This window comes from Prionailurus bengalensis, chromosome A3, assembly GCF_016509475.1.
Source record: "Prionailurus bengalensis isolate Pbe53 chromosome A3, Fcat_Pben_1.1_paternal_pri, whole genome shotgun sequence".
In the NCBI taxonomy this organism is placed as follows: Eukaryota; Metazoa; Chordata; class Mammalia; order Carnivora; family Felidae; genus Prionailurus; species Prionailurus bengalensis.
In genome coordinates this window covers 105862462-105887039 of record NC_057354.1, presented here as the reverse complement: position 1 = coordinate 105887039, position 24578 = coordinate 105862462, and the positions used below count along the sequence as shown (strand labels likewise).

The following is a 24578-nucleotide window of genomic DNA, read 5'->3' as shown; positions in this document are numbered from 1 at the left end:
AGACTACAGAATCACTTTTTTACAACCACCTTAAGGAATAAACGATTCAGTCAAGAATCACCAAGGACTACTATACTGGGTACAACACTGCCGAGGACAGGATATTCCCAGTCTTAACTACCACCCCATAGATTACTTACTAGTTACAAAGGGAAAGAGTATCTTATAAGGGAGAAATCTGACAATAGCCGAATTAAGTTATCCTAACTTCAAATTGCCAATAATGGGACAAACTGGTATCAAGTGCCACTTGATATAGTAAGAATACATCGTATATGAAGAATTCCTGACAAAAATGTTTTAACTTCAACCCAATCATAAAGTAAGACAAATCCAAGTTGAAGGATGTTCTGCAAAACACTGCCCTGAACTCTTCAAACTCTTTGATGAAGGGCACTGGGGACTACTGTGGATCAAAAAGACTAAAGGGACATGACAATTAAAGACAATGTGTGATCCTTGAATGGATCCTGAAACTAAAAACAAAAGTCAACTAGCACTGCTGGAAGAAATGTAAAATGAGAAAGCTGATTTAGGAAGTCTGGCAATTCTTCAAAAAAATAAACACGGAGTTACCATATGACCCAGCAATTCCACTCCTAGGTATATCCTAGGCATGTACCCAAGAGAAATGAAAACATAGGCCTGTTCAAAAACCTGTATATCAACTTCCATCTAAGCATATTCATAGTAGTCAAAAGTGGAAATAACCCAAATCCATCAACTGATGAACAGATAAACAAAATGTGGGGTGTCTATACAATGAAACATTATTCAGCCACGAAAAGGAATGAAGTTTTGACACATGCCACAACATAGATGAACCTCAAAATCATTACAATGAGAGAAACCAGTCACAGAAGATCACACGTTAAATGATATTTACGGGGCACCTGGGCGGCCCAGTTGGTTAAGTGTCTGACTTTCGATTTCTGCTCAGGTCATTACTTCACAGGTTTGTGAGATTTAGCCCCACATCAGGCTTGATGCTGACAGTATGGAGCCTGCTTGGGATTCTCTCTCTCTGCCCCTCTTGTGCACTGGATCTCTCAAAAAAAAAAAAAAAAAAAAAAAAAAAAGATATTTACATGAAATACCCAGAAAAAAATAATCTATAGAGACAGAAAATAGAGATCAGTGGTTCCCTAAGGCTAGGAGGTGAGGTGGGGAAGATGAACAACTGCTAACAGGCACAGGCAGAGAGCTTCCTCTTAGGGTAATGAAAATATTTTAAAATTGATTGTGGTGATGGTTGCACAACTCTGTAGATGATAAAAACCACTCAACTGTACACTTTAAATGTTTTTGAGAGAGCAAGTGTGTGTGTGCAGAAGCAGAGGGGGAGGGGCAGAAGTGGGGGGGGGGGGAAGAGAGAAACCTAAGCACGCTCCACGCTCAGCGTGCCCCAAAGGGGGCTCAATCCCTAAGACCCTGGGATCATGACCTAAGATGAAATCAAGAGTGGGACTCTTGGGGAGTCTGGGTGGCTCAGTCGGTTGAGCATCCAACTTCCACTCAGGTCATGACCTCACCATTTATGGGTTCAAACCCCATGTTGGGCTCTGTGCTGACAGCTCAGAGCCTGAAGCCTGCTTCTCTCTCCCTCTCCCTCCCTCCCTCCCTCTCAAAAATAAGTCAACATTAAAAAAAAAAAAAGACACTCAACCAACTGAGCCACCCCGGCACCCCTGAATTGTACACTTTAAATAGGTAAACTGGGGGCGCCTGGGTGGCTCAGTCGGTTGAGCATCCGACTTCGGCTCAGGTCATGATCTCATGGTTCGTGGATTAGAGCCCCACATCAGGCTCTGTGCTAACAGCTCAGAGCCTGGAGCCTGTTTCAGATTCTGTGTCTCCCTCTCTCTCTGCCCCTCCACTGCTCAAGCTTTCCCTCTCTCAGAAATAAACAAACAAAAAAATAGGTGAATTGTATGGTATGTGAATTATATCCCAATAAAGTTGTTATTTTTAAAAACACAACTATAAAGGATACATCATTGTGATACCTGGGAAAATTAAATATAGAATATATATTAAATAGTATTGTTATCAATGTTAATCTGAGTGTGGCAACTATGTTATGATCATGAAGGAGAATGTCCTTATTCTTAGGAGACACTGCCTAAAGGAATTATGGCTGAACTATTACAATTGCATGGCTTAATCTTAAATGATTCAGCAAAAAACAAATGTGTTTACGTACATTGTGTGCCCGCCATTTGTCAGAGAGCAAGAAAAGGCAAAGGTGGCAATTATTGCTAAGTGAAGGATATACTGTGTATATCATACTATTCTTATAATCTTCCTGTAGTCTGAAAGTTTTCAAACTAAAAACTTGGGGGAAATACCAGAGAATAATACAGTTTAGATGTGTATAGGCAAATAAGGGCTTCCTAGCCAGTGAGGATGCTAGTGTTTATTTTATCCTTAGTAAAAGGTCACTCTTCTTTGCTATGGCAAGATACAGACTACCACTTTCTATAAAATAAAATCCCACCTTTTCTCAGCACTAATATAGGGTATGTGAAATCTACCAATTGTGACAGCACAGGAAATTAATGTCTAAAGAACTGTGTATTACAGGCACATTTCACGAAGGGGCAAGCTGGTTTCTTACCAGGAACCATATGGTAATCATCAATATGCCATTGGCCTATTACTTAACTTTGAGGAACTACTTTGTAAAGATTATCTGGTGCCCAATTAAAAAGAAAGAAATTAGACTCAGGTTTAAGATGCCTCTGGTTTTCTGAAAGTATTCTGAAAGGTCATTCAAAAGGACTTCAAAATTTATATTTTTCATTCATGTATTTATTCCACATTCAAAATAAATCACAATTTAAAGCCATAACATTTTGAAAAGGTAAAGGAGAATCTGTGTCACAGCTGCATTAATAAAACACACTGCTCTAAAGTGCAACACTAAACAGGTGTTCTCTGTTCCCAAGGTGGAATAAATACATAACAATTACACATAAAATTTCACTAGTGATTGGAGATGAGGCAAATAACCCTTGGAAACAAACTGCCCGATGAATAGAGGCAGGCAACAAATAATTTTTCTTAACATCTTGTCACAAGAAGGAAAAATCCCTAAGGTGTCTACTAACTCAAACTCCTGTTTCATGCTCCTGGCCTCGGCTTCTGTCTTCCTTCCTCAGTCACATCCAAATCCAGAAAGGCTTCTGCACCCCATGCTCAAAAACACCACCATAAGTCCCTAAGGATCTCCACACAGACTGCTGTTAATGAGCCTGTGTGCAACCTTCATCCAGAACCTCCAGGGAAATCAGGAGCTCAAAGAGCAGCAGCATTTCTTTAAACAATAGTCTTAACTATCCAATGAGCTCTGACGGACCATGTGCATTTCATAAACAAACCAAAATATGGCCTTAATATCTATTTTTCTGGGAAAATGTTAAGTAAACCATTCAAGTAAAAAAGAAAATGTTTACACAACAATGAAAAATGAAAATTCAAAGGGTTTATGCCAAAAAGCAAACCAGTCCTCTGCAGCCTAACTCATTTGTTTTTGGGCTGCGAAGCCATGTAGAGAGCAATCAGGCAATAGATGGTCCCTCCCACTGTCAGCGCCATGGTGGTCCGGTACAACATTTGGTCAGGCAGGCCTCGTTTTAGGTGGATGGGCACACCGTCGGACTTCTGGAAAGCAAGGATTATCAAGGACATGGTTAATAAGAAGACTTTACAGTTTAGGCTAATAGGTCTTCATAACTAAGCCATCAACACACTGCAGGGGAAAAACCCAATCCCTTACAATCCTGACTCAACAGTGGTGTACATTTTCTTAAATACGCAACTAAAGCTTGGAAGGCCAAAGTCGTTCTCCAAAATGGGGCCTCGGGAACCTGCATGCAACAAATTTCAAGTTTCTAAGGAATTTATCATATATTGCTTAACTAGGCCAGTCGCACTGGTGAACTTCTTTTAAAGGCAAAAGTAACCCACAGCTAAATGACTGCAGGCACAAGACATGCTCCACATTTAGTTTGACTTCTGATCATTAGTCAGTGATGTCTGAGCACACCAGGTCAGTTAGTAGGCTCAAGTCCATGTTGTATTCAGTTTCTTTCCATTAAGCTGGTAAACCCTTGTTTAAAAAGAAAAAGACTCTAGGGGCACCTGGCTGGCTCAGCTGGTAGAGCACGTAACTCTTAATCTCAGGGTTGTGAGTTCAAACCCTGGGCCTGGAGCCTACTTAAAAAAATTTTTTTTTTTTCAACGTTTATTTATTTTTGGGACAGAGAGAGACAGAGCATGAACGGGGGAGGGGCAGAGAGAGAGGGAGACACAGAATCAGAAACAGGCTCCAGGCTCTGAGCCATCAGCCCAGAGCCCGACGCGGGGCTCGAACTCACGGACCGCGAGATCGTGACCTGGCTGAAGTCGGACACTTAACCGACTGCGCCACCCAGGCGCCCCGCCTGGAGCCTACTTAAAAAGATAACAAAACCTTTAAAAAAGAGAGTCTCCATAAAATGTTTAATCCATTATTTTGCGCAGTCTCCAAACTCCCTCCCCCACTATAACTCAAGACTCCAAATGCCCAATCAAGTCTTATTTATCAGATTAAAAAGGGATTAACCTAAAAAAAAAAAAGGGATTAACCTGACCAAAAGTCCCCAAGCCAGTCCTGAATCTGCACATATTTCTGAGGATATGGGAAGCTACCTTCTAGCAACAGCAATAACAAACACTCGCTCCCACAGCACCAGAGATGCAGCCGGGCCACTGACCTCTCAATTATCTGTATGTAGATTAACATTAATAATATTCTGAAATCCAATTCTGGCTGCTCTCTGTTGATCAGCAAACCCAAGAGAGCCTCTTCTAACAGCTCAGTGAATTTTAATATCAAGCAAGCAAAAACAATTAGAAGAAAACTCATTGCCAAAATAACAAGTCATTCTCTAGTGTCTCCTCTAGTGTTTTCTCTCACCTGGAAAAGCTTCTGCAGCTCAGGAACTTTGTTTTTCCCAGCATAATCATATGCAGTAAAATCAGAACTCAGTTTGGTGGGTGTGGCAAATATGATAGGCGGTGCTTCTGTGGAAACCACAGGCCTTAATCCCTGTAAGAAAAAGGAAAATGTCAAGTTGAAAGCATGTCTGGGCATATGAACAACCTTCAACAAGCAGGCTATCTGGAATCATGGAGGCAGTCATTCAACCACACAAGAGGGAAGGAAAGGCTCTCCAAGTTTGCATTACAAGGCCTTTAATTTTAAGATTTAAAGTCCTTAAACTTTTAACAAAACACTTTCCCACAGCAAACCCCATCAAGAATTCCCTGCCATTAAGATGGGGGTTTGAGGTGAGGGAGAGAGAAGCAAACAATCACAAAAGCCCAATCTGAGCTTCCAGAAAACCTATTATGTCTACCTTCCTATCAAATCAATAAAACATTTTTAAGATTTTTATTTTTGAGAGCGAGAGTGAGCGAGCGAGAGAGAGAGAGAGAGAGAGAGAGAAAATGAATGGGGGAGGGGCAGAGGGAAGGAGACACAGAACCCAAAGCTGGCTCCAGGCTCTGAGCTGTCAGCACAGAGCCCAATGTAGGGCTCAAACTCATGAACGGTGAGATCATAACCTGAGCTGAAGTCAGATGCTTAACTGACTCTGCCACCCAGGTGCCCCTCAATAAAACATTTTTAACCTGTATGAACTTTTGGCTACATTTCAAAAGGGACCTGGCTGTCCCTTTTCTCCCCCTGGGTGAGCTGATGTACTAACACAGGATCTCTAACCCCAGAGTAGACTTCAGAAACTTTCCAGACACACTGTAAAGAAAAAGCCCAATCTGGAAGAGCCTGCAATGGTAAGAGACTTGTCTTTCAGGACCAGAAAACAAAAAAATTAGAGCAATTGAAATTTCCGGCATTAATAAACCCATAAGTTAAAAAACAAATAATAAAACTTAAGGAAACTTCAATGTTCTCATCTGTGACATGTATACAAAAGTAATAGTATCTACCACTGAAAAAACAACATGAGATAATAAATATGTGCTTAACATTGAATATTTACAGTCAATAAATATAAACAGAAGGAGACTTGGGAGTTAACACAGGTTTGCTATTAGCAACTCCCAGAGCCATATGGATAGAAGGACCCACAGGCTTAAAAAGAACTTAAAGGGGAAGAAAAACAAAGTACTGTTACAGGCTATGCCAAGTAAAAGAAGCTAGTCAAAAGACCACAGATTATATGATCCCATTCATATGAAAGTCCAAAGCAAGAAAACCTAGAAAAACGGAAAGTAGATAAGCAGCTGCTTAGGGCTGGGGAATAAGCAATAGGGGGGTGATAACTGCAGGTTATAGGTTTCTTCTTAAGGGCATGAAAATGCTCTAAAATTAATGCGGTAATGGTTGCACATGGTTACACTAAAACACTGAGTTGTACACTTTAAATGAGTGAATGTATGGTATGTGAATTATATTTCAATAAAGCTATTAAAAAAAAAAAAAAGGAACCCAAGGGAAACTCTGGTTTTCTATCTGATGGAGTAAATCTACAGTGGCAAATACAGATAAAGATGGTTCTCCAAAATAACCTGCACATTAAGACAGAAGCTAGAGTTACAAACCAATAAAACACATCCTTTTATATTAAATTCTAACTACAAAAAATAAAAACTTAAAGTTAGGAAGCAGAGTTCAAGCCCACCCTCTTCTATTTTACAGATGAAGGAGGAAAAAAAACCCTTTGCTCAAATTAACATAGTTGTCAGACCCCTGGTTCTTGATCTCTTCAAAGAAATATAAATTTACCTATAACTGACAAGACCTAAAGATCATATTATTGAAAGCCTCAATGATACTCCTACCAGGTAAGCATTAGGATCAACAGGGCAACAAAAAAGTATTAAAGCAAACTTGGGTTTCGGTCCTAGAGGGCAGCATAGAAAGACGCTGAACTCACCTCCTCCCAGGAACACACCAGATCTACACCTACATAGAGAGCAATTCCTCCTGAATAAGAACTGAAGGCTGATTCAACAGCTTCCACACAACAAAGGATAGCGTGACCACACAGAGAACAGCTGGAGACAGAGATGGGGGGAAGGGGGGTGTTAACAATAGAAATGTAACAACAGGAATCCCACCCTGATAGGAGGAACTGAAGTAGGGAGGGATAGCACAGATAGGCCTGCACAGATTCACCCAACCTGAGCCATGGCAAAAAACAAAAACAAAAACAAAAACAAAAACAAAAAACCGCACACACACAACAGTATAAACAGTAAATAGACTGTAAGTGAAGGAAACCCATTTATTAACCCTAGAGCAACTACTAAATGGTAGGGGAACTGTTAGAACTCTCTTTGGTTAGAAGGTGCTAGCAAGCACCATTATGTTCCCCCCTCTACCTTGATAGTGCAGATGGGAGCAGGCACTCTAGCCAGCCTGTACCCTCTAGCCCCAGGCCCTAGCCCACACACCAGCTGCAGGTGTCCCCCACCACACGCACCTGCCTCACTTCCAACGGTCCCACCAAGGTGCTACCCCAGCCTGCACCAACTACAGCTATCTCACCAAGGTGGCCCAGGCAAGAAGCACCCTGGGACACCTGGGCCTGCATCTGCTTCAGCTCCAGTCAGCCAGGGTACTTCCTATGCAGAGCACCCCAACCCATACCTGCCCTACCAGAGGCTCTTTCAGCCATCCCACTAGGGAGAGGCCCAAGGTGGAGAGCCTGAGGACAACCCAGCTCCTGCTGTCCCAGTAGGGCAGCACTGGAACCAAGCACTCCTGAACCACCTGGTCTGAACGCACCCCAGCTCCCACCATCCCACAGGGAATGTGCCCTGTGAATGTGCCCTCAGCCCATGCCCACTACAGCTCTAGCCAAACAAAGCCACCAAGCACACACAGTCTATACAAGGCACATTCCTACACAAAGCTACCCCTTTAAGACTGGAGAAGGTAACTGTTTCACCTAATTCATAGAAACAAACATAGACTGTCAAACAAAATGAGAAAAAAGAATACATTCCAAAGAAAAGAACAAAACTTCAGAAAAAGAACCCAAAAAAATGGAGATAAGCAATCTACCTGATAAAGAGTTCAAAGCAATGGTCATAAAGATGCTCACCAGAATTGAGGAAGAGTTTAAGAGAACTCAAGAAAGAACTAGGAAAGAACCAATCAGTGTTGAAAAATACAGTAACTGAAATGAAAAACCACTAGAAGGAATCAGCAGATTAGAAGATACAGATAAACAGATCAACAATCTGGAAGACAAAGTAACAGAAAGCACCCAAGCTGAACGGCAAAAGGAAAGAATAAGAAAAAATGAGGATGGGGCACCTGGGTGGCTCAGTAGGTTGAGCACCTGACTTCAGCTCAGGTCATGATCTCATGGTTCACGAGTTCAAGTCCAACATCTGGCTCTATGCTGACAGCTCAGCCTGGAGCCTGCTTCGGATTCTGTGTTTCTCTCTCTCTCTCTCTCTCTCTCTCTCTCTTTCTCTGCCCCTTCCCCTCCCCCGCACACACTCTCTCTCAAAAATAAAAACATTAAAAAATAAAAGAAAAAAATGTGGATAGGTTAAAGGGACCCATATGATAATGTCAACTGTACTACTATTCACATTATAGGGGTCCTGGAAGGAAAAGAGAGAAAGGGGCAGAAAAGTTATTTAAAGAAATAACAGCTGAAAACTTCTCTAACCTGGGAAAAGCAGACATCTAGGTTCAGGAAGCAGAGAAAGTCCCAAACAAGATGAACCCAGGAAGGTCCGTACCAAGACACAATAACAACAAAATGTCAAAAATTAAAGACAGAATCTTAAAAGGAGCAAGAGATAAGCAACTAATTATGTACAAATAAAACCCCATAAAGGCTATCAGCTGATTTTCCAGCAAAATCAGTGCAGACCAGAAAGGAGTGGCACAATATATGCAAAGCATTGAATGAAAGGAAAAACCCTATAACCAAGAATGCTCTACCTGACCAGATTATCATTCAGAACTGAAGGACAAATAAGAATTTCCCAGACAAAAGTTAAAGAAGTTCATCACCACTTAACTAACCTTAGAAGAAATGTTAAAGGGACTTTAAGTGGAAAAGAAAAGGCCATAACTAAAAGAAAATTATGAAAGGAAAAAAACTTCACTGGTAAAAACAAACATAATAAAGGTAGTAAATCAATCACTTATAAAACTGGTATGAAAGTTCAAAGACAAGAGTAGTAAAATCAATTACATCTAAAAAATTTGCTGAGGGGTGCCTGAGGGGCTCAGCGGGTTAAGTGTCCAACTCTTGATTTTGGCTCGGGTCATGATCTCACAACTCGTGGAATCAAGCCCCATGTCAGGCTCTACGCTGACAGCATGAAGGCTGCTTGGGATTCTCTCTCTACCTCTCTCTGCCCCTCTCCTCCTCCTGCTTGTGTTCTCTCTCAAAATAAATATTAATAAAAAATTCGTTGGGGTGCCTGTGTGGCTCAGTCAGTTAAGTGTCCGACTTCAGCTCAGGTCATGGGTTCAGCTCAATCTCACCGTTCATGGGTTCGAGCCCCACGTCAGGCTCTGTGCTGACAGCTCAGAGCCTGGAGCCTGCTTCAGATTCTGTGTCTCCCTCTCCCTCTCTGCCCCTCCCCTGCTCACACTCTGTCTCTATCTCAAAAATAAACATTAAAGAAAAATTTTTTTAATTCACTGATAGTCACAAAATAAAAAGATGTAAAATATGACATTATACACATAAAACATGGGGGAGGGTTTATTATGTAGTGCTTTTAGAATGTGTTTGAACTTAAGCAACCATCAACTTAATATAGACTGCTATATACTTAGGATGTTATATATGAACCTCATGCTAACCATACACCTATAAAAATCCACAAAGAATAAAAAGAAAGGAATCCAAGTAAAACACTAAAGTCATCAATTACAAGAGAAGCAAGTAGAAGAAACAAAACCTACAAAAACAATAAGAACACAATTGACACAACAGCAATAAGCATAAACCTGTCAATTATTACTTTAAATGTAAATGGTCTAAATACTCCAATCAAAAGACAAGGTGACTCAATGAATAAAAAACAAGACCCATCTATATGCTGCCTACCAGAGGCTCTTTCAGTCCTAAAGACACATACAAACTGAAAGTTAAGGGACATAAAAAATATATATATTCCCCACATAAATGGAAGCAAAAAGAAAGCTGGGATAGCAAACTTAATGTCAGACAAAGTAGAATTTAAAACAAAGACAGTAAAGGGGCACCTGGGTGGCTCAGGTGGTTAACTGTCTAACTTGAGCTCAGGCTAAGATCGTGTAGTTAGTGAATTCAAGCCTCACATTGTTGTTTGTGCTGACAGCTCAGAACCTGGAGCCTGCTTCAGATTCTGTGTCTCCCTCTCTCTCTGCCCCTTCCCCACCCATGTGAGAGCTCTCTCAAAAATAAATTAACATTAAAAAAATTTTAGAACAAAAATTCTAATAAGAGACAAAGAAGGGCATTATATAAAGGGATTAATCCAACAAGACGATATAACAACTGTAAATATCTATCCATGCACCCAACACAGGGGCACCATATACAGAGCAAATAGTAATAGGCACAAAGGGAGAAATTGACAGTAACACAATAACAGCAGGGAACTTTAACAACCCACTTACATCAATGGATAAAGCATCCAGACATAAAAATCAATATGGCTTTGAACAACATTAAACCAGACAGACCTAGCAGATATATATAGAATATTCCATCCCAAAACAGCAGAATATACATTCTTTTCAAGTGTACGTGGAACATTCTCCAGGACAGATTACATATTAGGCCACAAAACAAGTCTCAATTAATTTAATAAGACAGAGCATCTTCTCCAATTACAACAGTATGAAACCAGAAATCAATTACAGGGAAAAAAATGGAAAAAAAACAAAAACACATGGAGGCTAAACAACATGCTCCTAAACAACCCATGGGTCAAAGAAGAAATCAAAAGGGAAATTTAAAAATCCATGGAGAAATGAAAATGGAAACAATGTTCAAAATCTCTGGGATACAACAAAAGCAGTTCTAAGAGGGAAGTTTATAGCAATGAAGGTCCACTTCAAGAAACAAGAAATAATCTCAATCTTAACTTTACACCTAAAGGAACCAGAAAAAGAACAAAGACCAAAGTTAGTAGAAAGAAGAAAATAACAATTATAGTAGAACGAAGTTAAACACAGACTAATAGTAGAAATAAGTGAAATGGGGACTAAAAAAGATCAATGAAACTAAGAGCTAGTTCTGCAAAAAGATAAACAAAATTGATAAACCTTTAGCCAGACTTACCGAGAAAAAGAGACCTCAAACAAAACCACAAATAGAAGTTACAACTGACACCACAGAAATACAAAGGATTGTAAGAGACTATTATGAAAATTATATGCCAACAAGTTGGACAACTTAGAAGAAATGGATAAATTCCTACAAACATGCAATTCTTCGAAGACTCAATCAGGAAGAAATAGAAAACCTGAGCAGACCAATTATTAGCAGTGAAAGTGAATCTGTAATAAAAAAAAAAAAAAAACAAAAACCTCCCAAGAAAGAAAAGCCCAGGACCACATGCTTCACAAGCAAATTCTACTAAATATTTAAAGAAGAATTAAGGGGCTCCTGGGTGGCTCAGTCGGTTAAGCATCCGACTTTGGCTCAGGTCATGATCTCTCAGTTTGTGAGTTCGAGCCCTACGTCAGGTTCTGTGCTGACAGCTCAGAGCCTGCAGCCTGCTTCAGATTCTGTGTCTCCCTCTCTCTCTCTGCCCCTCCCCTGCTCACACTCTGTTTCTCTCTCTCTCAAAAATAAAATAAACATTAAAAAAAAATAATAAGAGGGGCACCTGGGTGGCTCAGTGAAGCATCTGACTTTAACTCAGGTCATGGTCTTGCGATTCACGAGTTCAAACCCCATGTCAGGCTCTATGCTGACAGCTCAGAGCCTGGATCCTGTTTCAGATTCTATTTCTCCCTCTCTCTATGCCTCTGTCACTGTCTCTTAAAAATAAATGTTAAAAATTTTTTTTAATAAAAAAATAGTAAGAAAAAAGAGAGTTAACACTTATCTTTCTCAAATGATTCCAAAAAACTCTTCCAAATTCATTCTACAAAGCGAGCATTACCCTGATAACAAAACCAAAGACAATACAAATTTTATGTATATAGATATAGATATATATAGATATATCTAACAGTCCAGTATCTCTGATGAATACAGATGCAAAAAATACTCAACAAAATTAGCAAACTAAATTCAACAATACATTAAAAAGATCATTCACCACGATCAAGTGGGATTTACTCCAGGATGCAAGATTGGTTTCATATCCACAAATCAAAGTGATACACAACATTAACAAAATGAAGGATAAAAATCACATTATCACCTCAACAGATGAGAAAAAACATCGTACCCATTCATGATAAAAACTCTCAACAAAGTGGGTTTAGAGGGAACATACCTCAACATAATAAAGACCATATATAACAAATCCACAGCTAACATCATACTCAATGGTGAAAAGTGAAAGCTTTTTCTCTAAGATCAGGAACAAGACAAGGATGTCCATGTTCACTTTTATTCAACACAGTATTGGAAGTCTTAGCCACAGTAATCAAACAAGAAAAAGAAATAAAACATATCCTAATTGGTAAGAGAAAAGTAAAAACTTTCACTATTTGCAGCTGACATAAGAAAAACCCTAGGGGCACCTGGATGGCTCAGTCAGCTGAGTGTCTGACTCACGATTTCAGCTCAAGTCATGATCCCAGGGTGTGAGATTGAGCCCTGCTTAAGATTCTCTCCCTCTGTCCCTCTCTCCTGTTCATGTTCTCTCTCTAAAAAATAAAAAAATTAAAAAAGAAAAATAAAAAGGAAAAGAAAACCCTAAAGGCTCAACCAAAAAACTATTACAATACATGTAAAGTTGCAAGATACAAAATTAAAGAAACCTGTGGCATTTTGATATCTACTAACAATGAAGAAGCAGAGAGATTAAGGAAACAATCCCAATTACAACTGCATCAAAAAGAATAAAATATCTAAGGAATAAATTTAACCAAGGAGGTGAAAGACCTGCACTTCAAAAACTATTAAGACAGTAATGAAAGAAATTGAAGACACACATAAATGAAAAAATATACCAGGCTCATTAATTGGAAGAATTCATACTGTTACAATGCCCACACAACCCAAAGCAACCTACATATTCAATGCAATCCCTATCAAAATACCAATAAGATTTTTCACAGACCTAGAATAACCCTAAAATTTGTACGGAATTTTACAAATTCCCATTACAAGATCCCAAATAGCCAAAGCAATCTTGAGAAAGAACAAAGCTAAAGTTATCACAATCGCAAATTTCAAGATATACTAAAAGCTACAGTAATCAAAACAGTATGGTACTGGCACTAAAACACAGATCAACAGAACAGAATACAGAGCCCAGAAATACAACACTGACACTTATATGGTCAACCCTACAACAAAGGAGACAAAAATATACAATGGGGAAATGGCAGTCTCTTCATTAGTAGTGTTATTAAAACTGGACAGCTACATGCAAAAGAATGAAACTGGGGGCACCTGACTGGCTCAGTGGCACAGCATGTGACTCTAGATTCTAGGGTCATGAGTTCAAGCCCTACACTGGGCGTAGAGCTTACTTTATTTTATTGTATTTATTTTTTTAATGTTTATTTTTCAGAGAGAGACAGAGCACGAGCAGGGAAGGGGCAAAGAGAGAGGGAGACACAGAACCCAAAGCAAACTCTGGGCTCTGAGCTGTCAGCACAGAGCACGATGTGCAGCTCAAACCCATGAACTGTGAGATCATGACCTGAGCTGAAGCTGGACACTTAACCAACTGAGCCACCCAGGTGCCCCTAGAGTTTACTTTAAAAAAAAAAAAAAAGAAAAAAAAAAGCTTTTGACTTTTGGTGGAGAAGGTGAAGGTGCAACTGTTTTTGGTCATCCCAAATCTGGGTTCATCCGGCCACCTTCACCAGGCCACCTAAGTTCAACCCTAATGAGATCAAAGTCATATATGGAGGTGCACCGGTGGGAAAGTTGATGCCATGTCTGCCCTGACCCACAAAATCAGCTGCCTGAGTCTGACTCCAAAAAAGGTGGGTGATGACATAGCCAAGGCAACTGGTGATTGGAAGGATCTAGGGATTACAGCGAAACTCACCATTCCAAATAGATAAACCCAGATTAAAGTGGGACCTTCTTGCCTCTGCTGATTGTCAAAGCCCTTGAGGAACCACCATGAGACAGAAAGAAGCAGAGAACTATTAAGCAGAGTGGAAATATCATTTTTGATAAGTCTGTCAACACTGCCTGACAGATGTGGCACCAATCTTTAGGGGCGCCTGGGTGGCTCAGTCAGTTGAGCATCCAACTTTGGCTCAGGTCATGATCTCACGGTCTGTGAGTTCGAGCCCCACATCGGGCTCTGTGCTGACAGCTCAGAGCCTGGAGCCTGCTTCGGATTCTGTGTCTCCCTCCCTCTCTGCCCCTCTCCCGCTCATGCTCTATGTGTGTGTGTCTCTATGTCAAAAATAAATAAACATTTAAAAAAAAAAGCAAAAATAAATTGGGACTACGTCAAACTAAAAACTTTTTGCACAGTGAAGGAAACCAACAAAACAAAAAGGCAACCTACTGAATGGGAGAAGATCTGTGCAAATGATACATCCAATAAGGGGTTAATATCTAAAATACATAAAGAACTTATACAACTCAACACCAAAAAAACGTACAGAAGACCTGGAACACACGTTTTCCAAAGACGACTTACAGACGGCCAACAGACACATAAAAAGTTGTTCAATATCACTAATTATCAGGGAAATACAAATCAAAACCACAGTGAGGTATCACCTCACACCACTTAGAATGGCAAGTAACAAAAAGACAAGAAACACCAAGTGCTGGCAAGGATGTAAAGAAAAAACAAACCTCATCCACTGTTGATGGAAATACAGACTGGTACACCCATTATGGAAAACAGTAATCCGCAGGTTCCTCAAAAAATTAAAAATACAAATACCATACAAACCAGTAATTCTGCTTCTGGGTATTTACTTGAAGAAAACAAAAATGTCAGTTCTAAAAGATAAGTGCACCCCTATGTTTACTGCAGTATTATTTACAATAGCCAAAATACAAAAACAACTTAAGTGTCCACTAATAGATGAATGGATAAAGAAGATGTGGAATAATATTCAGCCATAAAAACGAGATCTTGCCATTGGCCAACAACCTGGATAGGAATGAGGGTACTCTAAGTGAAATAAGTCAGGCAGAAAAAAACAAATACCATTATTATTCTACTTAAGTGTGGAATCTAAAAAATAAACAAAAAATATACACAGACCCACAAATACAAAGAACAAACTGGTGGTTGCCAGAGGGGAGGGGGATCAAGAGAATGAAAGAGGTGAAGGAAATAAAGAGGTACAAATATCCAGTTATAAAATACATGCCAGGAAGATGAAAAGTACAGTATAGTCAATAATGCCGTAATCGCTTTGTAAGGTGACAGACAGTAACTACGCTTACTGTAGTGAGCATTTTGTAATGTATATAATTGTGAAATCACTACGTTGTATACACCTAAAACTAATATTGTAAATCAACTACACTTCAACTCCCCCCTCCAAAAGTAAACTTTGTTTCTATTTCTTTGACATAGTCACACAAATGGGAATTATCTGCACTGCATTCACTCACTCAGCACATATTACTGAACACTTAGTGAAAATATACGATGAAGAAGACAGATACGATCTCTGCCATTATGGACATTAATGTTATGGAATAACAGCCACTAATTATCTACTGAGCCCTTGTTATACACCCAGCATCCTGTCAAGCATTTCACAGCATCATCTCATTTAATCCTGCCAGCAAACCTACCAAGATGTTACTGTTTCTATTTTATAGAGGAGAAAACTACATCAGAGAGGGTAACTTGCCTAAGAGCATGTTGGAAAAAAGATGGAGTTTAGTGCCAAAATTCGGGCCTCTCTAAAGTCCAGAGACTTGGTTTGTTTTCTGCTTTTTAATTTTCTTTTTTAACATTTATTTATTTATTGAGAGAGAGAGAGAGAGAGAGAGAGAGAGAGAGAGAGTGTGTGAGCGAGCACGCACACATGCGTGCGTGTGTGAGTGGAGGAGGGGCAGAGAGAGACAGAGAGAGAGTCAGTCAGTCACAGATTCAAAAGCAGGCTCCAGGCTCTCAGCTGTCAGCACAGAGCCTAATGTGGGGCTCGAACTCATGAACTGTGAGATCATGACCTGAGTTGAAGTTAGATGCTTAACCAACTGAGCCACCCAGGCGCCTCTGAGAGACTTGGGTTTTTAAGTATTCCACTACCTGCCCCCACTGCCCCTCTCAACTACTGCTTAAAAGCAATAATTCATGTAAAGTTTGGTGAGTAAGCCACTAGTCTAAATTTAGTAATATAATACACTCAGACTCACAAGGATTCAGAGATGGAAAGAGAGGCCCTAACGACTAAGAAGGCAAAAAAGGATCGCTCTTTGAACTGAAAATTTTAACATGTGAGCTCTGTATTTTCTCCTCTAAGGATTTCTCCTTGAATGCAAAAATTGAAAAATCCTTTATACCAAGCATCTCCAAAAATGGTTTGAAATTAAATTCTTGTTTTGACAGGACTAATGTGGAGCATTTTTAGAAAGGATTATACCTAATTGCTCAGTGTTTGTTCACCCATCAAGTGATTCAGAACTACAGCAGCTGTTGAACAATATCTGAAAACAGGAGTATCAACCATCTGAATGGTTTTAAGTAATTCCGTATTTCCATTTAGAATACTGTAAAAGTTTGGAATATAGAATTTTAAAATTACCTATAATCCCATTACCTTATCCCATCAACCATTATGAATTGTATATTCTCCTCCAATCTTTCTTCATATGCATATTTTAACATCATAAAATTCTACATCCTCAGAATCCTACCAAACCTTCATGAATATTCTTCACATCAACCCTGTAAATAAGGTATTATCAGCCCAAGTTACAGATGATTAAAACAAAGCTCAGAGATTCCATTAGGAAGATGGGATTCAAACCTACACAATTTTATTATACCATACAATCAATAATTCAACTGTCCTGGCCCCACCAATAAAAGGAATGGATATTCATCTATCGGTCATTAAACTTCCTACCAATTTAAAAGCAGTCAATGTTTCCAATGTTTCAAGGCAGCTAGACAAGACCGACACTGGGGTTCTCAAGAGTGGACTTAATTAGGGGCGCCTGGGTGGCTCAGTCGGTTAAGCGTCCGACTTCAGCCAGGTCACGATCTCGCGGTCCGGGAGTTCGAGCCCCGCGTCGGGCTCTGGGCTGATGGCTCAGAGCCTGGAGCCTGTTTCAGATTCTGTGTCTCCCTCTTTCTCTGCCCCTGCCCCGTTCATGCTCTGTCTCTGTCTCAAAAATAAATAAAACGTTGGAAAAAAAAAATTTTTTTAAAAGAGTGGACTTAATTAACCAAGAAGCTGTATTTACAGGAAAGTAAATCCCTTCATGCATGCCTCTTCCAGGGTTGCAGCTGTCCCAATATAGAATTATGAGCCTCCCCATCTGAAAACTGACAACAGCATAGTTACAGGTTTTCTGGCCCAAATCCTTGGAATCATTCTTAATTCTGCACACACACTGTAAATCCTTATGGCTCTACCTTCAAAATCTATTCAGAATCTGACCACGTCTCACCCATCTCCACCAATGCATACTCTGGTCCAAGCCCCTGGATTTTTTTTTTTTTTTTTTTTTTTTAAGTTTACAGAGAACAAGATCAGAGGAGGAGCAGAGAAAGAGGGAGATTATGACCTGAGCCAGTGTCAAGCCTCGAAGGCTCAACCAACTGAGCTACCCAGGTGCCCCCAAACCCCTGGATCTTTATGACACCCTCTTAACTGCTCACCCTCCTTCCATTTCCACACTTGCTACCCTGCATTCTACTCTTAATGCAGCAACCAGTGATTGGAGAGATCACTACTCAGCTCAAACCTCTCCCAAAGCGTCCTATCTCACTGAGCTAAACCCAAAATTACTACAATGGCTTCCAGGGCCACGTGAGATGCACCCTTCAAACCCTACCACCCCACCACCAACATCATCCCCTCTCCCCACCCCAGCCCACTAGACAAGCCCCTTAAATCTCCCAGGCATCAGGCATTGTTCCCTCTACCTACAATGCTCTTCTCTAGGTATCCACGTGGCTGGCACCCTCACCTCCCTCAGGTCTTTGCCCATGTGTCACCTTCTCAGTGAGACATTCCCTCACCACCCTTTTAAACTGCATGTCCTCCCACTTACCCTCTTTCTCCACAGCACTTATCAGCACCTAGCATATTGTATTTTACTTCATTTACTGTGTCTCCCCGACTGCAATGGAAGCCCCATGAGGGCAGGTTTTGTTCACTGCTCTTACTTTCCTAGACTTAAAAAAGCAAAAAGCACATTCAATAAATATCTGTTGCAAGTATAAATAAGCTATAGCTTCACAACAATGTAGACTTGAGTATTTCAGAACCAAAGTCATGTAAACCAAATCAGCACTTGATGGCAGAGCCTCCCATACCTCCCACGAAGAAGAAAACTAGTGAATGAATGCTGTTCTTAAAATAGTGGACTGTAGACCAAATGGAAATCACAGGTTTTGCTGTTTTTTTTTTTAATTTTTTTTTTTTAATGTTTATTTTTGGAGAGAGAGAGAGAGAGAGCACAAGCACAGGATGGGCAAAAAGAGGGAGACACAGAATCCGAAGCAGGTTCCAGGCTCTGAGCTGTCAGCACAGAGCCCGACGCGGGGCTCGAACTCACGAACCATGAGATCATGACCCAAGCCGAAGTCGGACACTCAACTGACTGAGCCGCCCAGGCGCCCCGGTTTTGCTTTTTAATAGCAAATCTCTTAGCTATTTACACAATCACTACCCCTACAGTTAAAACCATTCAACCACAACCATTTAGCAGTTGAATTCTTCTTAGTCTAATTGCTCCAAAATAATTTTTTTTAAGGTTTTATTTTTAAGTAATCTCTACACTCAACACAGACTGAAACTCACAACCCCAAGATCCAAGAGAGCCAGCTCCACCAAACGAGGCATCCAAGGGCCCCTACTACTTGCTCCAAATTTTTAGAGACGTACGCTTGATTTTTTCCCCCTGAAGTTGACTGGCCCAAGTTTCCCTTTTGCTCTACCTTTTAGGTTTGAGAAAGAGAAGAAATAAGAGAATTACCCTTTTTTTTTTTTTTAATTTTTAGGGGCACCTGGGTGGCTCAGTCAGCTAAGCGTCTGACTTCAGCTCAAGTCATGATCTCACAGTCTGAGTTTGAGCCCCGTGTCGGGCTCTGTAATGACAGCTCAGAGCCTGGACCCTGTTTCGGACTCTGTCTCCCTCTCTTTCTGCTCCTCTCCTGCTCATGCTCTCTCTTTCTCTCAAAAACAAATATTTAAAAAAAATTTTTTTTTAACTGATAGAAACCAAAAACCTCTTGCACTCTGATTTAGGACTAGAATCAAGTTTCAATCTGCAGTGACTCAAGTTGTTCCTAACTGCCAGCTAGATATCACCACCTCCATGTTTCCCAGACACGTCACACTCTGCAAGTCCTAAATTCACCCAGTTTCTCACAAATCTATTCAGGAGCCCCCTGGTTTTAAGGACAGCACCACCCTCCTCTCATTACTGTCATCTCAGAGTCCTCCTTTCTCATTTCCACAATCTCCCTCATCAGTCACTAAGTCCTTATGTCCCAGACGTCTGTTTCTCCTTTTCCCACTCAGAAGACCCTGAACTATTCTATGGGTATAAGAGGCATCCCTGGCACTGGTCTCTCCCAGTAGACTAACTTTTCGAAGCACAGCTCTGGTTATGATACTTGTTTCTCCATCATAAACCTTCATGCAACTAAAGGTAAGAAGTATGTCCTTGTTCCAACCTCTGGATAAGACTCTACCACAACTTTCTGCATCAAGTTGCTTTGCAAATTCCTATTTGTTTCTCACAAAATTAAGTCCTACCATCCTAGACCCTTCATGACCTATCTCCACCTACCACAGCTAAACTTACTACTCAGTGATTCCCCTGCAGCAGCCCCCACCCCATCACTCCCACAAGTCCCTTTACCTAGAAGGTCATCCTGCCTTCTTAATTAGAAGAACTGTTGGGTCATAAGGTAAACACGTTTCTTTTTTCTTTTTAATTTTTAACGTTTATTTATTTTTGAGAGAGAGTGAGTGTGCACACAAGCGGAGGAGGGGCAGAGAGAGAAAGAGAGAGAGAGAGACATAGAATCTGAAGCAGGCTCCAGGCTGAGTTGTCAGCACAGAGCCCGACACGGGGCTTGAACCCATGGACTGCAAGATCATGACCTGAGCCAAAGTCGGACACTTAAATGAATGAACCACCCAGGCACCCCAAAATGTTCACTTTTTAAGAAACTACTGGACTATTTCCAAAGTGGCTGTGTGGTAGGGTCCCCTCCCTAAGGAAAGAAAAAACCTCAAGGCAACCTGACCTATACGCATAAATGACAACATCCCTCACAACCTTGTTAACAGGAGACCACTTAAACTACATGTTTGTGTGTTACCATATATGGGAGACAAAGAAGTAAAAAACGTCTTAAAAAACTACGCCACGTGGCATTCAGGGCTCAGTGCTTTGAGTACAAACCCAACTGAGCAGTGTTGGCAAGAATAAAGTTGCTTCCTGGAAAGAAAAGCCTTGGTGTCACCACCCCTGTGGGAGAATCCTGCTACCGCTGAATCATTTTACATTCCCACCAGCAATACGGTAGGGGTAGGGGTCCTGTTTCGCCGTTCTCACTAACACCTGTTGTCTGTCTTCTGATTTTAGCAGGTGTGAAGTGGTATCTCACTGTAGTTTTGATTTGCATTTCCCTAATGACTAATGATGTTGAGCATCTGTCCGTGTTTAGTAGCCTCAATTTATTTTGACATAGGACACAAAAAGGAAAATACTTTTCTATCAACCACTGGAAAATACAATTACTTATCAAATTGATCTACCTGTACCATTGTAGCAAACTAGCCTTTCTATACCACGTTATTCAATGCATGTTAGCTTATTCACTTTAGGTAATACTGAGAGTTACAAACATATACATTTTACATTGTTAACATTTCCAGGAAAGGAAAAACTAAAGTACTCCTAATTACCAAAGCCAGAACACCTGGTTTGGGGGTGGGGGTGGGGTGTGTGCCTGTCACAAGCACTCTGAAATCCATAAAGTCTACACAGTATCACTTCTTTCAACATGGCTTAAGAAATCCTTGGGCACCTGGGTGGTTCAGTCAAAGAGCTCTTCATTTCGGCTCAGGTCATGTTCCCAGAAACCTGGGATAAGCCCGCATAGGGCTCCGCAAATAGCGTGGAGCCTGCTTGGGGTATTTTCTCTCTCCCTCTCTCTCCACCTTCTCCCCCCCCTTGCCCGCGCTCTCTTCAATCAATCAATCAATCAATAGGGGCGCCTGGGTGGCTCAGTCAGTTGAGTGTCCAACTTCGGCTCAGGTCATGATCTCACAATTCTTGAGTTCGAGCTCCCGCATCAATGGCTCTGTGCTGACAGCTCATCTTCAGATTCTGTCTCCCTCTTTCTCCACCCCTCCCCTGTTCGCACTCTGTCGAAAATAAACATCAAAAAAAAATTTTTAATAAAAACAAATAAAAAATTTAAAAAACTGATTTAAAAAAAAAGGAAATCCTTAAGTGACTAAGAAGCATGAAGCCTGCTTGGGACATTCTCTCTCACTCTCTCCTTCTGCCCCTCTCCTCCACTTACTCACGCTCTAAAAATAAATAAATAAAAACAGATCCAGGGGGAAAAAAAGGAAATCCTTAAGTAACTAAGAAGTTTAAATTCTCAAGAGAAACACAATTTAAGAGGTGCTAAAAATCTGAAGGCCCTATCTGTACCACATGCATTTCAGGGTAAAAATCTCTGCTAATCTCAGGGTAATCTCTGAGAGCTAATTTCAATATATGCTGGGGCACCTGGGTGACTGTTGGTTAAGCATCCAACTTCGGCTCAGGTCATGGTCTCGCGTCATGAGTTCAAGCCCTACATCGGGCTCTGTGCTGACAGCTCAGAGCCTGGAACCTGCTTGGATTCTCAGTCTCCCTCTCTCTGCCCCTCCCCTGCTCGTACTTTATCACTCTCTCAAAAATAAACCAAAAAAAAGTATGGAAGGACAAAAAAACCTTATAAAAGAGTAGCATGTGGTTCCACTTCCCTGAAATCCAGAAACATGCAAAACTATTTATAAAAGTCTGAATAGGGAAGGGAACTTCCTAGGGGTGATGGAATGTCCTATATGTTAACAGGGCTGGAGGTTACAGTGTATGCATTTGTCAAAACTCATTACACTGTAACATTTAAGATCAGTGCATGAAAACTACGTCTTTTGAAACAAATATGATAGAAATGGCTATTCCCCCTGTAATCTACAAAATAAATAAATCCCTATGGATAATTCCTTCTTTGACCTCCTTTGATCTTTCTTTGACCCAATTTGGCAGTCAGTGACACCACCAGGATGATTTCCCTTCTAATCTTGGTTTGTTTTTTTCAAAATGTTTATTTTTTAGAGAGAGAGCACGAGCAGCGGAGGGGCAGAGACAGAGGGAGACAGAATCTGAAGCAGGCTCCAGGCTCCCAGCTGTCAGCACAGAGCCCAATGCTGGGCTTGAGCTCTTGAACCTCAAGACTATGATCTGAGCCGAAGTTGGACACTCAACCGACTGAGCCACGCAGGCGCCCCACCTGGTTTGTTCTTTTGATAAATCTTCCTCCTCTACCCTCCGCTTCACGTTTCTGTAGCCTAATCATCTTCCCACCTTTCTTCCTTATATGCTCCCTGGATGATCCCCTCCCCACCACAGATTCTACCAATTATGGGCTGAAGACACCCAGCTCTATTAAACTTCATATTCATAAATCCAGCTGGTACCAAACATGACATCATCAAATGGTCAACATTTATAAACCTGGACCCTTCCTCCCGAACCCCACACTCCCCCCAAAACTTGCCCTTTCTTCCCTCTCTATCCTAGTTAACATTAACAGCACGTCCAATCTTAGACTGAAATTACTCTTAAACACCTTCCCCACTTAGACAAGCCGCTGTGTCCCCCAGAAAAAGGAGGAAGTAACATAATAGAGCATTCTTTACACCCCACCTAGGATCCTTACTATTCCAGTCCAGTTTTCCAACTGCGTATTTCACAAACCGTTCCCACACTACTCCATGAGGATAAGGAATATGACGGTATCTAACACTCAACTTCTGGAGAATAGCTACCACTTATCAAGTACCAACCACCTGCCAAAGACTGCCAGTCATTTCACTTAACCTGTAGGAAAGCTGCCCTAGATGAAACTAAACTCACGATAAAGTAATCCTGGGAAAGGCCATAAAATCAAGGCATCAAAGCCACGATGTTAGCTCATATTAAGAGTCTACAACCGAAGGGGGACCTGGGTGGTTCAGTGGGTTCAGCTCTTGATTTCAGCCCAGGTGGTATCTCACACTTGTGAACTGGAGCCCCCATTTGGGCTCTGTGCTGATGGTATGGAGCCTACTTGGGATTCTCTCTCCCTCTGGCTCTCTGCCCGCGCTCTCTCTCAAATAAGTAAACTTAAAAAAAAAAAAAAAAAAAGTCTACCACTGAGACAAACTTCAACTGGCAAAATCTGAATGAAATTGGAATACTTTTTAGACTCAAATAACGGCCATCAACCATTTCACCGTTGAGAAACGTTAAGGTCGTTACACGTAACTGCCCAGGCTCACCTGGACATTTGAAAGAACCCATTAGGTCTCTTAATTCTGATCCTACAGCCTCTCCTGCCCCTATGGCTTCCCTCGGTGCTGTCATCCCAGCTCTCCAATCTCATGCTTTGATGAAGCTTTTGGGCTACACGGGATGGGGTAAGCAATAGAGCACCGAGGAGACCAAAAGCGAGACCTCCTTAAAAAGGACAAAGCCGAACTTCGGGGTCGCATTCTGGGCCACGCCGACCCCACAAGCCACCCCGAAGACCCAGAAGCAGCGACCTCGGAGGTCACCTTGACCCCAGCTGAGTGCCAGGCCCAACTTCCGCCCCGGGCCAGCCCCGACGGGGAAGCAGCTACAGAATTAGGAGCCTTTATGGCCGCCGCAAGATGTTGAGAGGCGCCGGGAGGGGTGGTGCCGAGCTAAACCGAACCGCAGACAGAAACCCCACCCGGTTCCGGCGCCACGACTGCCTGGCACAGAGGCTAGGGCAGCCACTTCTGTCAGAGAGGGCCTGGAGCTACCTGTACCTGAGGGCTGTAAGCGTCGGAAGCCCATGTTCCAGTCAATTTCTGCGTGAAGCCACTAAACTTGTAATACATGACGCCTGGTAACCGGCTTCCCGCAGCCGGTGCCTGCGCGACTGCCTCAGAGAAGGACCCTGCCTTCCCTGCCGTACGCCTTAAGCTTCAGCCCAAGGACCCT

General features: G+C 41.4%; 1 protein-coding gene across 1 annotated transcript; it reads right to left on the bottom strand.

Annotated features, from left to right (window-relative positions):
• Window positions 1-2789: 2789 nt before the first annotated feature.
• On the bottom strand, window positions 2790-24576 carry LOC122497227 (cytochrome c oxidase subunit 7A-related protein, mitochondrial). Its single transcript, XM_043604074.1, has 3 exons — window positions 24404-24576; window positions 4961-5092; window positions 2790-3663 (listed from the first exon to the last, which is right to left on the bottom strand). Exons 1-3 carry the CDS (start codon window positions 24473-24475, stop codon window positions 3523-3525), a joined length of 345 nt encoding a protein of 114 aa, XP_043460009.1. The 5' UTR covers window positions 24476-24576; the 3' UTR covers window positions 2790-3522.
• Window positions 24577-24578: the final 2 nt, after the last annotated feature.